Here is a 14,944-nt window from a genome sequence, read left to right as displayed (position 1 = left end):
AAAATATATATATAAATATTTGTTTACATCTTATCTATGAAAAAATCCAAGCGCCATCTATGTTTTAATTCATAAAATGAAAATTCCTTGTTTCGGTCTTAAAAGTCTACTTTCGGTTTCAAACATCTATTAAGAAGATGGAAAATAAAACAGATATAATTGAAATGGTAAGTTTCTGTATACATAAATATCATTTGATGTTATTTGGTGAAATGAGTATTCAGATTGTGGCTTTATTTTTATGACATTGTAGTGTACAGTGTAGATTTACATTATTTCTACACTCAAATTAACACCTACATTGGACAGTCCAGGGTACTGTATGTGTCATTATTTAACTAGAATGGATTTTTCTTGTCTCCTATTCATGAATGTTTAAAAAAATCAGTATAAGACAAAGTTGTTTTTTTAAGTAATGACATGAAGCGCTAATTATAACAGGTAAAATATTAAAATATTTTTCATAATAGACTCGAATCATATTGTGGATTCAATAGAAAATAATTGGAATACAGTCAGTGTAGGCAATCGGAATCACCTTATGAAAAGCTTTAAATTATTTTTAACATTCATATATTCATACACAAACTAAAAGTAACAGGCGTCATTTCTTTTCTAAACATCGTGGAATTGTCACACTGCTGGTCAACGTTTTCTTGAAATCTTGACATATCAATTACTGATGAAGAAAAAAAAGAAATCAACATGAAAAAAAAAATTGGTTATTTTAACATGTAACAGTAACTACAGAAAAGTTAATTTGAAAATATTAAAGCCTTCATTTAAAATAAAGGTTATCTAAAAAAAACTTGTCATTCATGTTCAGTTCTGTATTACTCAAAACATATATTTCTTTACACACAAGTGCTGATTTTTTAAAACTTACATCAACTGATTCTTTTGTCAATTATTAATTAATTGATGAATATAAAAGTTATTAAATGATGTAATTCGGGTTGCCTTAGATTCGGATTGCCTACACATACTGTAATTATTTAACATTAACGCTTTTTGATCGTTAGATCGTTGCAGATAAATCAAGTAATTATGTTATCAACTACATGTAACCTTGCTGACTATATGTTTCATACGGAAATAGATGAGAAATGTGTCACAAAAAAGAATAATAGCGTTTATCGATCACTTCGTAAACTTGATAATGTCCTTATATGATAACCCGTATTCACACTAATTGTTTATGAAAATTAAGAGAGAACGTTGACCACAGTCGAATTATGCTAAGGGTTTTCATAAAGAAAAGAGAGAGAGAAAAACATACAGTATTTCATTTGGATTAAAAAAAAAACAAAAGGGAAAAGTTATTCCTTAATTTATTATATTGTTTCGATCCCGGACAATTTTGAACCCTCTAATCCAAAATTGAAATTTTTTCGAAGAAGACCCTCATCCCTCCCCACCATTTTTGCAAAACAACAACCATAATAGTAATACATGTAGATGATAGTGGTGGTGGTTGTGATGATCATGATGATGATGATGATTTTTCAATATTGCTATAATAATTTTTCTTATAAAATATATAACATAAAGAATGTGACCATGATTGTTGCATTATAGCTAACAGAAACCAAAGGGAAATTGGACACTATCAAAGAACTGAATAAGGAAATCCACACTGCATTAGATGTCATAGAAAAGAGAAGAAACAATCAACAGACAGCGGCAGGCGGTAGGAACTGAATTGTTATAACTTGTTGTTTCCTGAAATCAGTATCAAATATCCGAGTTTTCTAGTTAAAGAAATTTGAAAGTTTTAATTGATCTAATTTTTTAAACGAGATCAAGCCATTAAATAATACTGTATAAAAGTCTTAACAAAAGTTTGAAGATCTGTCGCGATCTGCTCTTACGTTTTGTCAACCAGCAGACACTCCGTCAACATCACGCGTACACATTCAATACAGTCATGTACAAGATTTTGATTTGAGGATTCATCCTATAATCAATTTTTGTATCTAATATTAGAAGGAAAAAAACACACATAAAAAGTGTTCATGGAGCTAAATAAAATATCTTTCATAATACATTATCAGTAATTGCATGTTAGTGATGTTTTTCACAATCAACCTACTTTCTATGTAACTCGTGCATGACACGTTTAGTAGCGTAAACAATACTTATATATCATGAATGTTAAGCATACATGATTTGACCATCAAAGCTTGCATTGAAATATATACTGGTACCGATATACTTCAGTTCTGAATAATTGCCTGTTGTATGAATCTATTTAATATATTCGTTGACTAATGATGTTTTTATAAATGATTAAAATATATCTCTTTATCTATAGCAGGATCTGGTCAAGTTGTTGGTGATGATAATGAATCGAAAACTTCAAATAGTGAACTTACTAAAGACACGGCTACCCTTTCCCACAAAGATGACGATAATCCCTCAGAAAGCAGTACACCTACCGAAAACATGATGGAAGAGGCAAGCCAAAATGTTAATGGTGAAAGTAACAGAGACGAAAAGGTTAAAGGCATTCTCAAAGCACCTAAAGTAGGATCAAAACATTCATATGGGTTCAAGGAACGTCTAGATTTAAATTTTAATCATGTAATGTATGGGAGTAAATTGAAGAGAAACGCTGTAGAAATGTATCAAGACAACAGATTGTGTGAAGAATTTGGACTTGAGCCAAACATTGGTAACGTTTACGAAAGTAGAAGACCTCCTTCTCCTGTCACAAATGAAGCGACTGCACCAACACGTAATCTCACTAAAGTGCCAGTCAATGATGATTGTAATAAACAAGTGACATTAGATTCACGTGAGGGTAGTGTTACTGAGAGGTCAAAACCAAAAGAGAAACAAGTTGCTATCTCTAAACGACAAAGCCAAAGCCGTTCAAAAACGACTCCAAGCGCAGAGGGCGCTGTTGAAAGTAAGGTAAAGAAGAAACAAACTGAAAAGAGAGAATTAGAGAAATCGCAACCACGTCCTGAAATGAAAGTCAAAGTTCCAAGTAGTAAGTTTCTTTCGCTATATATCATCTTTTGTATTACGAAAATGAAGAAAGTTAATATTGACCATAATAATGAATAATTTCATGAATGTTTTTACTTCTTATTTTATTTAAGCAACGGACCAACTTGTGGATAAGTTGTTTTCTTTTTACGATTGGGTGTGGCAAGGTGAAAAGTCGTAAAACAAATAACGTGTGATACTTTTGGGGGTTTTTTTTTTAAAAAAACCCTGAGAAAAAAAAAAAAAAAAAATTTAACAAAAAAATAAAAACCCTCCTTAAAAGGAAAATTTTTCCCCCAAGAAATATAAAATTTTTTTGGGGGTTTTTTTACAAAATTTCCTGCAAACTTGTAATATTACCTTTCATTTTATTGGCACCCGCACTTCTGATTATTATTTATGGTAGCATGAAGAGCCAGACTATTGAAAGTGCTTCTGAATAAGTATTATCAGAGTCTAATATTCTTATCTCAGACTTTCAGTAAAAACATTTTTCTCAGGTTTTTAGTATAATTTTGAATCTGGTAGTTTGTTGCATTCTATTGTTGTATGTACTCAAATAATATTACACATACAACGATCGAGTGAATGGTTATTCATCACATGAATTTTGAAGATTTTGAATTATAAAATTGCTGTATCAGCAGTCATTAGTTTTTGGTACAGTTGCATACACTTACAATCTGACTAAAGTTCAAATCTACTTATTTCTTATATGTAGATCTGATGACGACCGTATATATGTTGATATATGTTTCTCCTTCTTTATTATTCGAATTTCCCGAGAAAGCTATTTTAGCCATGCAATCAAACCGGTCTTTACTAAGGCATTAGAAGAAGTATCAAATACCTTTACTCGTGGAATTGAAACAAATTGTTGATTTTTGTTAGAAAAAATGTTTGAAGTAATTTTTAAAAAATTAACTTGAAATAATAGAGTCAATTTTTAATGGGCAAGAATTCTTTTGCCAGTTTACCTGGCGGCTATATGCACAGGTGCTTGAAACAAACTTTTTAAAGTTTTATATGGGCTATATACTATAATAAGATATACATATATAGACCGGTCATGTAAAATATTTGATTATGTGACTAGCGCCTGTGGCTATATGGACAACGCCATGTTTGTTCTCGAAATCGTGAAAATTACCCACTCAGGATTGGTTTTCCCAGACCATATCGCTTTCAAAATTATGAAAGCTCGCCGATGATTGGCTGTATGAAAGGTCACCAGAAATGACTTCGTATATGGTCACGGTTAGATCTAAAAGCGGAGCGTTATTTAGAGCTAATTTTAATCAGATTGCATACACTTTATTATTATTATTATTACATGTATTATTATTATTATTTCTGTTATGAAGAGCTACTTAAATTTTGCACCGTTTATACATTTTTATATAATTACCAAGATTGCACGTTTGAATTATTTGCTCGCTTCTGGCCCTAATGTTAACAAGTCTTTGAAATGAACTAAGCCACCGGTGCCATGGAAGTTAGAGACGATGTGCCTATTTTATTCTTTCTCATCTCAGAAGTTTTTTTCCTATTGCTTTTGTTTTATTGTTTTTCATGTAGTTTTCCTTTTCCAAACTTTGTATGTTTGAATTAATGTGTATATTTTATTGAAGGAGACGGTGCCGGGGGACAGCAGTTACAGGACCAGATGGCTGGTATGTTAGGATCATTACAGAACACAGGGGTCCAGGTAACTCGAATGTTCTTATTTTGTTAAACTAAAGTAATGTTCTTTTCAAATGTTAATTATTTTGTTAAACTAAGTGAATGTTCTTATCAAATGTTTTTTTTTTTGGTTTTTTTTATGTTTCAGTTTCGGTAATTAAACGTTCTTATCTAATATTATTATTTTGTTTCACTTATTAAATGTGCCTATTAAGTAATTATTTTGTTTTGTTTCACTAAATACACCTTCCTATCAAGTGATTTTATTTTGTTTCACTAATTAAACGTGTCTTTTAAATGGTATTATTTTGTTTTGTTTCACTAATTAAACATTCTTATCAAATGTAATGTTTCACTAATTAAATGTACCTTTCATTGTTTTTATTTTGTTTTGTATCACTAATTACACGTTCTGATCAAATGTTATCATTCTGTTTAACTAATGAACTCTTGCCTTGTTTGACTATTAAATGTTATTTTCTTGTTTAACTTCTATTTCCGTTAATTGATGTCATACATTGAATGAAAATGCTACTTCTGACAACATTGGAAAGAAGGTTCTATTTATTTGTAGAAAGGCATGCAATTAAGTGGCTATTCATTATTAAGGCAAATTGGGGTCTTAATTTCTATTGTAATCGCACATGTATTACATCAATATTGATCCATATTACTTAGAATTTATGTTTGCAATGATTTGTCGTTAAATCGGACTTCTCTTTAATTATTGATAAAAAATGTCAAGTTAATGTGGCTTATGCCTCAAACGTTATGGCAATTCAAACGTCGTTTAACTCGAAGTTAAAAATTCTTGTCCTTTGAAATACTGAGATTCAACTGTATTTCGTGTGCGTTGTTATTGGAAATATCTTTGATTGAATATATAGAATTGGATACTCTATCATTTAGATACAGTTGTCGAGAGATGCTTGGTTAAATACGATTACAGAGCACATGAATGTGGATGATCAACAAAAAGAAGGAATACGAGAGCAGATGGTCCCTGTTCTTAATATGTTATTCGGAGAAGGAGAGACTGTTAACCCTTTAGAATTTTTAAATGTAATGACATTTTATTTTATGATCCATCATATTTGATTGAACCATTTGTTTGGCATGTTTCCGTGTTTCCTTTTTTATTAGTTATATGTTATTACCGGTATATTCCACATTGAAATCTCCGCCTTTGCTTTATTCTGATTTGCATCGACTTAAGATTTATTTACCTGGGACAAATAAAGAAATATTTTTGCTCCCAGATTAGACTAAGTAATTGTTTCCACCCTGCAGTCTGTCGTTATATGTTTTTCTGCCTTGCTCATGCAGTAGTTTAGTCAGGTAATTATTCAAACTGTATACCACTAGCTGGGACTGAAAGAACCATAACGACAACAGACATATCAGAGATAAAAGTGCTGATTATGCCGTATGCTTATTTTGTAACTTTTTCATTCCAGACTATACATTTTTATGCAAGTTCTATGCATGCTCCGCTTTCTGTGTGAGGAAATGACAATTCTGTACAATTCATCTCTCTATAAAATGATACTATTCGTGTCACTTTTCTTGGTTTTATTTATTCATGACTTGTTACAGCTGACGAAAGACAAATTTATGGAGAGGATATTTAAGATGTTTTCAACTGATGAAAATCTTAGTGAGGAGGATCAACAGGTAGTAGCTGGACTAGCGAATTCATTTTTTGATGAAAATGGAAAAATTGATTTGTTAAAATGTGTTCAGGTAATACCTGTTGACGTATTATTGTTTTTATTTTTGTTCTGTTATAAATTTATGATTATGTACGAAAAGTCAAATAGAATTGGTTTGTATTTAGTCATTGTATCACAAAGTGAATGATTTATTAGTTTGATGATATAGGATTCATCATCTGTTTTAACCTTTAAAGGGACTCCACTGAGGTTTGAAAGCCTAAAAAATATAACATTGAATTTCTAACATGAATAAGCTTGGGCATTTTAAACAGAAATATATGCAAAGATAGGTAAGAAATATACTTTGAAATAAATTGAAAATCGTATTTTTATGCTTTTCTTAGCCGGAATTCGAGTGAAAAGCGTTTAAACGCTTTTCATTTTGGGCCATTTTTTTACCAATTTGAATAGTTATTCAGGAAAAACGAAGTGCGCGAATGATCTGAAATTATTCGAAATGATTAGTGGTCTAAACCTACATCAAATAGTATATTTATCTGGGAAAAAAATTTCAATCACATCATGTCAAAAAAAACCTCAGTGACCCTTTAAATGATGACCTCTAATTATAGTAACTGCATGTGTGTCAGTAGATAATAAGTTTAGATATGACAACATTCAAGTATGTAGTAAACAAAATGAAAATCTTGTCTATTTCAGTTTTCTTTGTATATTTCATGTCCTTACGATTGCTTCGTTTATATTGGTCAAAACAGACGTATCACTGATTTGTAAAATATTATGCCCTGCGTAATCAGACTGTTATATTGGTGCTTGAATACTTCAGGCTGGACAGGGTTTATGGACTGGGCAGTTTAAATCTATGATGGATCAAGCATTAGGACAGGCAGAATCACAAAATGATGACGAAGCAGACGACGACGAAGCAGAAGATGACGAAAGTGACAAGTCACGTGACACTTCTTTTGGGCACAGGTTTAATCTTACAGATATACATGGTTTAAATGTCAGAAACAAATCTTTATTACAATTTTAACGATAAGCATTTGGAGCACTAGCTTTTTGTTATTGTCGTTTATCGTCATTATTATATGGTTAACCTGTCGACTTGTTATTTTCTTTGATCTTTTCATGCATAAGAGTCTTACATGTGTGTGTCTTTGATCAGTGAAAGAAGTGTAAATATAGTCTATACTGTGTAGATTATTCAGCTAATCAAATTTGAATTCTTACTACATAACTTTTGTTTACAGTGCTGCAGCATTAACATATAAAACAGAGGAAAATGAAACAGATGAAAACGATTCAGAAGGTAATTTTGTAAAGTTTTATAATAACAGTTATGAGTTGACAGAGTGTTTATATTTCCGTCTGCGTTTATTTTGCGCTTATTCTTGCATAAATTTTATACATAACAATACATGTTTGTCCATTTGAACTTCAGTGGAACGAATTGATATAGACCCAGACGTGTGGGTTCAATATGCAAATGATGAGGTAGTGAAGGGAAAGGTAGCACAGGATGTACGTGAAAGTGGTATGGACACAGTTATTTGTCTTGACCTATCACACTCCATGAGGGGATATGCGTGGGAGCAAGCTACCACATTTATAAAGAATTTTGTTGAAGGTAATAGCTATTCACATTTTGAAGCTAAATTATTACTTAAAATGATTGAAATAAAATTTAAGAAGTTATGCCTTTGTCTATTTTTTGACATATTTGAATTAATTGTATAACAATAATGTTTTATCTATTTAATCAGCTAAATACATTTATATATTGATTGACTTACTATATAAAAACACACGATGGCATTACTTTTCTTGATGTTTTATTTGTCCATCATATTAGGTATTCAAAATTCTACATTAATGGACACATCATACGAACACATAGCCCTCGTGACGTATGGCAGCGAGACTCGAGTACAACAACATTTGACCTGTGATTATGTGGAGATCTTCCGGAAGTTGTGTAAGAACATTTCACCTTCCAGTCCTCTAACATCTGTTTGTACTATCTTCATTGAAGAACAATAGTTTGCTACTCAGTTAAAATATATGAGCCTTGTCACGACAAAACCAACATAGTGGGTCTGCTACCAGCATGGATCCAGACCAGCCTGCACATCAACGCAGTCTGATCAGGATCCATGCTGCTCGCTTTCAGTTTCTCTTCTTGTAATAGGTTTGGTAAATGAACAGCATGGATCCTGATCAGACTGCGTGGATGTGCAGGATGGTCTGGATCCATGCTGGTCGTAAACCCACTATGTTGGTTTTGTCGTGACACGGCTCATATATTAATTGTGTTTTTACACAATCTTTTTCATACGGAACATGTTTGTAACTTACAGGACAGTTCTAAAAGCTATATTTATTGTGTTGATCGTATAAATGAAATGAACAGAGACATTTATATACATATAACGGATTTGTATCTCAGTAACCTAGTTTTACAACATTTTTCTGCATCCCCATGTCATATGTGTGACACACGTGTGATGTAAATATTCGGAATTCCCCTGTTGTTTTTTGAGGTCATTTTGTTAGATGTAAATTCTGTCACTTTATCATTGGATATAATTATGATAATTTTTGGTGTATTTCTATGATTTTATTTTTCAGATCGTCTCAAACCAAGTGGTCCCTCCCCGATGTATGCAGGGTTACAGATGGTACACGCCGCTATTCTTGGGGCCGGTTAGCTTCAATTTTGCAATATCTTCAGTTCTTGAAAACGCTGGAAGGAATCCACAGATTGTTAATTAGCCCAAGTTGAATTTTTTATGCATAAAGAGAAAGTATATTACTTTATGCATCCAATGATTAATTTATATACATTTGTACATGCATTCTTTTCAACTCATTACGAATAAAGAATATAGTAACCCAGTTATTCAACAATCTTTAGTTTCATTATTAATCTTTTCTTAGGAATGGTCTTCAAATGCAATGGTTATAGAATGTATCCTAGGGTATTTTTGATTACGGACGGGAGAGCAACACCAGCCGGTATGGTTTCAGGACCAGATGTATGTCCACCAGAACTTTTACAACAGGTGAGATACGAGTCTTCAGTTTCTTAAACTAGAAAAATATCCACGCTTTGCAAATTTTTGTTTTTATAGAGTAAAGAATAATACTAAACAATTTCTTTTCAGAATTCCTTGAAATTTTCAAGATTCTTGCTTTCAATTTTTGACTTAAAGAGAAAACAGCTCACAACATTCACGTTCAAACGGTTCTAATAGGATGTTTGCACTCGCATATTATTGTACCATATTTATTTGTAGATATAAGATGTTCTTATAGTCAGTGTTCGATAAGTAAGACATTACAAATGTTTAATGTTCATTTTTTATGATTATACAATGTCATTAATTGCTAGATTATTATTACTACAGGAGCAGTTTCCTATTCTCAAAGTGGTGAAAGAACTTCATGATAAATACCACGTGACTATTAACACAGTTCCGGTTGGAGAATGCGATGCGGTATCAATTTATCTTATTTTATTACAAGATTTCCTAGTAACAAAATTAGGCAAAAATGAAAGAAATACACTAAGTCTATTGTCTGTGAAGTTGTTAGGCATTATTATTATTACTCATCTTACCACGCAGACTTTTTCTGGTAAATTTCATGTATACTCGTTTATTAATATACATGTATCATGAAAACATGATAATTTTTAATCAGGTTCAAACTACATTGGATGTTATAATAGCAATAAAAGCAAAACAAGCATTTTACACTTAAATATTTGTTATTAATACAAGAAGCTTACTGTGGTTATAAATGGTAGGTAATATTCATGGCTGTATTTTTCTTTAAAATAGTATGACTGTTGTCAACAATATACATGTACTTAAAAGAAAGATGTTGTATAAAGTGTAAACTTGATTGAATGTACATAGCTAACATCATAGAATATTGTTAAATCGGATACAACAATAATAAACAAATATTACTTTGTAGACATTGTTAGAGAAAATTGTACAAATTTCAAAAGGAAAAATGATTTCACCAGAAGATTGGAGAATGCAGTCCAGAGTTTTTAAAAACTATGTAAGTTTCGTTGTTCTTATTCTTAAATTAAAAATTTAAACAAAGTGGTAATTTGTCTTCAATACAAATCAATCAAAATCACAGTAATTTGACTAATAGCCTAAAATCAATAATAACTCAGCTTTATGACCAATAAGTGCTGTTTCCGAAACTGTAACCAAATAACAAAAATTAAATGTTTTTGTTAAAAAAAAAGAGTTGAGTAAACTTTAACATTAAGTTATCATTAAGCTTAACATTACATTGCTTATTAAACTCGAAACCCTGCATTAAGATATAATTTCTACTGAAAATGAAAAGTAATACCAAAGTTTCATTAACCTCCCTCAGTTAGCTGCTGCCAAGTTATGTGGAGGACCATTCGCTAAGATGCTAGCTCCAGGTCTGAAGACGATGATGTTGGACGCTGTTAATGCATCACCAGAAGATAAGGTTGGTTTTACTCAGCTTTTAACTAAACCTAGCCAGTCTAAACATATTTTATTTAGCAATTTTACAAGCATGTATCATTTTACATCACAATATATATGGATTGGAAAACAAGCATAACACTTATTTTAATTCCTTTCTGTGGTGGAGTTTTGTCTTTATTATTTTACATTATTTGATCAGTGCATGTTTTAAATTACAATATTCATCTAAATTCACAAAATTTCGAAAAGTGTTATTTGGTTTCGACTTTTAATTCATTTTGCTTTTTTAAATAAAAAAGAACAGAAGATAATAATTATAACAAACAAATGTGTCACACAGTTTGCTATGGAAATAAGATGTTGGAAATGCCGATTATGGAATTATGAATTGTTGATGCTTCAATGAAGCCCTGAACAAGTGTGAACAAAGTTTGTATTTAAGTGATCACTGCAATATACTTATACTGTCAAAGTATTATAATTAGTAAATGTTGTCATGTTTCTACAACAGATACAGATGGAGGAATTTCTACACAGACATGAACAGGAAGAAGACGAGGATTCAGACGACCAGGAAACGGACACTTTCCCGCCATTAGGGTCACGTGTTCGTGGTCACAATCCTGGATCAACAATAATGACAGAGTCAATGGCTATTGGGACAATAACAAAACATTTTTCTGATGGTGAGCATTGCTTTAACACCGAGTGAAGTGTTCTTTTTTAAAGCGATATGTAAAACAACTTACCGGCTTTAACTGTTTTTATTTGTATTATATATAGTAAAATGCTTGTCTTTCCTAGTTTCATGGAAAGTTTATTGTGTACTTTCTCTCTTTTCGTGTTTAAATGATTTTAATTTGTAAAATCGAATGCATACTTGGATGGTTTTGCGCTATAGCACATAGATTTATGAAATACTTATTCTGTATTTCTTTATAGTTTTGAAAGAACTGCATTAATCTGTTCAGTATTGGTGAGGACACCATGATTGTTTGTTGGTTTCCAACAACAGAAATGTTTCCATTAAAATTTATCACTGTATTAAGATTAAATGCCTAAAAAGAGTAACATTTTATAGATGAACCTGGTGCTTTAGTTTATAAAATGTACAAAACCAACCGAACAATACTCTATATCCATGGACTGTTTATGAAATAGGTCATATTGGGATCACGTGGGACGAGCCGAATGACAACGGTAAATTACGAGAGAAGAAACCGTACCAACCTGGTGCACGTAACGTTAATTGTTGTTGACGAACCTCGGGTACTGAAGGACGACGAAATGATTGCAGAAGGATGCCGAGTGACAAGAGGTAAATATGTATACATGTATAAGGACTAAAACATGGCAAAGTGTTTCCTTTTCAAATCATATATCCACGTAAATATGTAAACGTTTCTTTAAAGATCATGTAACACAATTTTTTATGGTTTTAAATCATAAATATGATGCTCAAATTAGGATTGATCAATATTGTAGGTTCCAAAAAGCATTATTTATAAAGATATATCCGATTTTAACATTTCATGTAAATAAAAGGAGGTAATAAAAAATTATTTTCTATAAAGTTTAAGTAAAATTTTACAATAAGAAATGAATGCATATATTTTAATGATTACATATAATATGTACAAATATTTGCAGTACATATTTTAAATATTCTTCGATGTTTGAAAATTGTTTTATTTGCATAATTATGTACATATACACGTATATGATTTCACTTAGTGTGGTTTACTACTTTGATCACACAACATACAGGATCTTTAAATAGTCCTAAGCGGTTGCACTTAACAAAATTATACAAATACTATTATTTATAATAAAACATTACCAGAATGCAAAATGATTTAGCCCGGCTTGAATGGTTTAATAGCATAGGTTATCTCCCCAAAATGTTGAGAATTGTTTTTGACACAAGCTAACTTCTCTTACATCCAAGAAATGAAAATATTATATAACGTCGCGAGTTTTCGATCTAGTTTTCTTCTCCTGTCTCATCTATTACATTATACGTACAATAGACTGTTCTTTAATACAATTGTTGAACCAAATTAGGATAATTCTTTTAAAGTATGACTGATGTCATGTTTGACTATTTTAACACTGTGTGGGTCGTTAATCAATTTTGAATGATGTTGATGTTCAAAAATGCCACTCATGATGAACATTTTTCAGGCAAGGATTGGTGCTACCCTGATCAGGATGGAGGGCCAGGCAACTTGGGAAGTGTTTATAGTATAAAACCAAATGGCATTGTCAGCGTATGTATCAGTTTTAGTTATATTTCATTTTTATAACCAGAAATATTATCTCCTTTGCTTTACACTGACACAGACAAAATATAGTATCATGAAAGTACTAACAATAACAAAGAAGCCAGTCGTATTATTTATTTGTGAAAGTAAGAAAACATTTAGTGTATACTGTTTTAGGTTCGCTGGGATAATGGTAGTAAGAATACATACAAATTCGGAGCGGAGGGCAAGTTTGATTTAGAAATAGTGTGAGTACAGTTTAAATTCACAAATATTTTCAGAAGTCTCGCAGTCTTTTTATTTATGTATTATGTGATATCAGCGGCTAATACATGTAGTTTTTTTACCTTCTTCCAAGATATCATGAAAGTTATTGTTGTTTGTTTTTTATTACAGCAAAAACACCTTTTTCAACAACTATAAATGGATTACATGCAATAACAATTTTAACCATGTCGCAGAAAAAATGTTGTATTGAACATTGCAAACTAATTCTTGCATTTCTGATGACATTTCTGAGATAATTTTGCTCTTGTTAAATCGTCATTTCTGTTTGCAACTAAACATTTTAGTACAAGTGGTCACAAGAAGGAAATCGTCCAGAAGATCGTTCCTAAAGATACAGAAGTCAAACCACCAAACGATGATCTAACAGAAGAAATGAGAGTACAGAAAATGAACGAGCGGAACAGATCAATATATGACATGGAGATGTCGGAACCAACAGGGGGCGCCACTTCACAAGTACCTGCAGACGATAGTGTCGAAAACAATAAAAATAAAAGAAACAGTCAACCAGTGAAAAATATGCCGTCAGATAATAATATAAATGGTGAAAATAATACATTAAAACGAGAACATGCAGACACGATAAAAAGTAGTTCGGCAGAAAATATCAGTACATCATTTGCCGAACATAAACCTAAACATTCTGTGGAAGGAACTACGAAGGGTGGGTCAGGTGAGCCTATAGCATGAATAAATTATTCTAGATATCTTTTTTTTGTTTTAAAAATGTGTATACCGTTTTTGATGTTCTTTATAGGAATCCGTTTTCACTGTTTTATTTTGTTGAATTTTTAATCTTAAGAACTAATTATACTGCATATTATTATATTAATAGTGATAAAGTTGAGAAACATTGAAATGAAATAAACTGGATTCTTACGATAGTTATAGACACACTACTTGTTGTATTGAAGATATATACCAATCGGTTTTCAATTATCATTAACTATTAACCTATTGATTTTCACAGCTTTGAATTTGGAACAGTTTGTTTGAAAAAGGAAATGATTTCAATATCAAAATACAAAAATTGAACTTCCAACAGCATAATGCATCGACATACTGCATGTGCTGGCTGACTTGGCCGTGTACTGAAGGGACGGAAAAGGGTAAAAATATGTTCTGTTTTCTTTTAAAGGTAAATGCTTAGAAGAAAAAGTAGAATGGATGTGGCTTGACGGGGACACATGGCGTTCATATTCACCAGATATCATTGAGAAAATAGAATCGGGATACAAAAGAAACCCGAGAGGGACGACCGTAATACGGCTAGATGAAATAATGTAAATATTAAAGATAATAAATCACTTGAAATAGAGGGTTTGTGCACCATTTTTCGTGCATAAACGTGTGATTATGCAGATGTTTATGCACGAAAATTGGTGCGCAAGCATTGATTGAAAGTCCGAGCCCGCAGGGATTTAATAAGTCCGAAGGCAAAAATGCAAAAAAATGCATGAACGTTATTATTGCATAAACTTATACATGTGTTACGGTTATTTCATATCTCAGTAATTGTTTTTGTATAAAGATTTCAGTTCCTTGATTGTGC

The 14,944-nt window shown here is 31.6% G+C and overlaps 1 protein-coding gene across 3 annotated transcripts; it reads left to right on the top strand.

Annotated features, from left to right (window-relative positions):
• Nucleotides 1-4: 4 nt before the first annotated feature.
• On the top strand, nt 5-13,110 carry LOC132746915 (uncharacterized). 3 transcript variants are annotated; one of them, XM_060736189.1, is made up of 18 exons: nt 5-167; nt 1,579-1,690; nt 2,315-2,995; nt 4,626-4,702; nt 5,587-5,739; nt 6,274-6,420; nt 7,180-7,328; nt 7,607-7,665; nt 7,798-7,983; nt 8,209-8,331; nt 8,985-9,059; nt 9,294-9,418; nt 9,764-9,853; nt 10,338-10,427; nt 10,758-10,859; nt 11,352-11,526; nt 12,002-12,158; nt 13,025-13,110. In XM_060736189.1, exons 1-17 carry the CDS (start codon nt 138-140, stop codon nt 12,097-12,099), a joined length of 2,472 nt encoding a protein of 823 aa, XP_060592172.1. In that variant the 5' UTR covers nt 5-137; the 3' UTR covers nt 12,100-12,158; nt 13,025-13,110. The 3 variants fall into 3 exon arrangements, with proteins under 3 accessions (XP_060592172.1, XP_060592173.1, XP_060592174.1); XM_060736190.1 differs by having other exon boundaries at nt 6-167; nt 2,318-2,995; XM_060736191.1 differs by lacking the exon at nt 5,587-5,739 and having other exon boundaries at nt 7-167.
• The last annotated feature ends 1,834 nt before the right edge of the window (nt 13,111-14,944 follow it).

This window comes from Ruditapes philippinarum, unplaced genomic scaffold (genome assembly GCF_026571515.1).
Source record: "Ruditapes philippinarum isolate M1 unplaced genomic scaffold, ASM2657151v2 ctg815_1_1_1_1, whole genome shotgun sequence".
NCBI lineage: Eukaryota > Metazoa > Mollusca > Bivalvia > Venerida > Veneridae > Ruditapes > Ruditapes philippinarum.
This window is presented reverse-complemented; position numbering and strand designations above follow the sequence as displayed.

Bases quoted from the DNA above. Each gene is read 5' to 3' on its own strand.
- LOC132746915 (XM_060736189.1), top strand. From the start codon at position 138: ATGGAAAATAAAACAGATATAATTGAAATG. The intron at 1,691-2,314 runs GTAGGAACTGAA...CTTTATCTATAG, and splicing joins TCAACAGACAGCGGCAGGCG to CAGGATCTGGTCAAGTTGTT. The intron at 2,996-4,625 runs GTAAGTTTCTTT...ATTTTATTGAAG, and splicing joins GAAAGTCAAAGTTCCAAGTA to GAGACGGTGCCGGGGGACAG.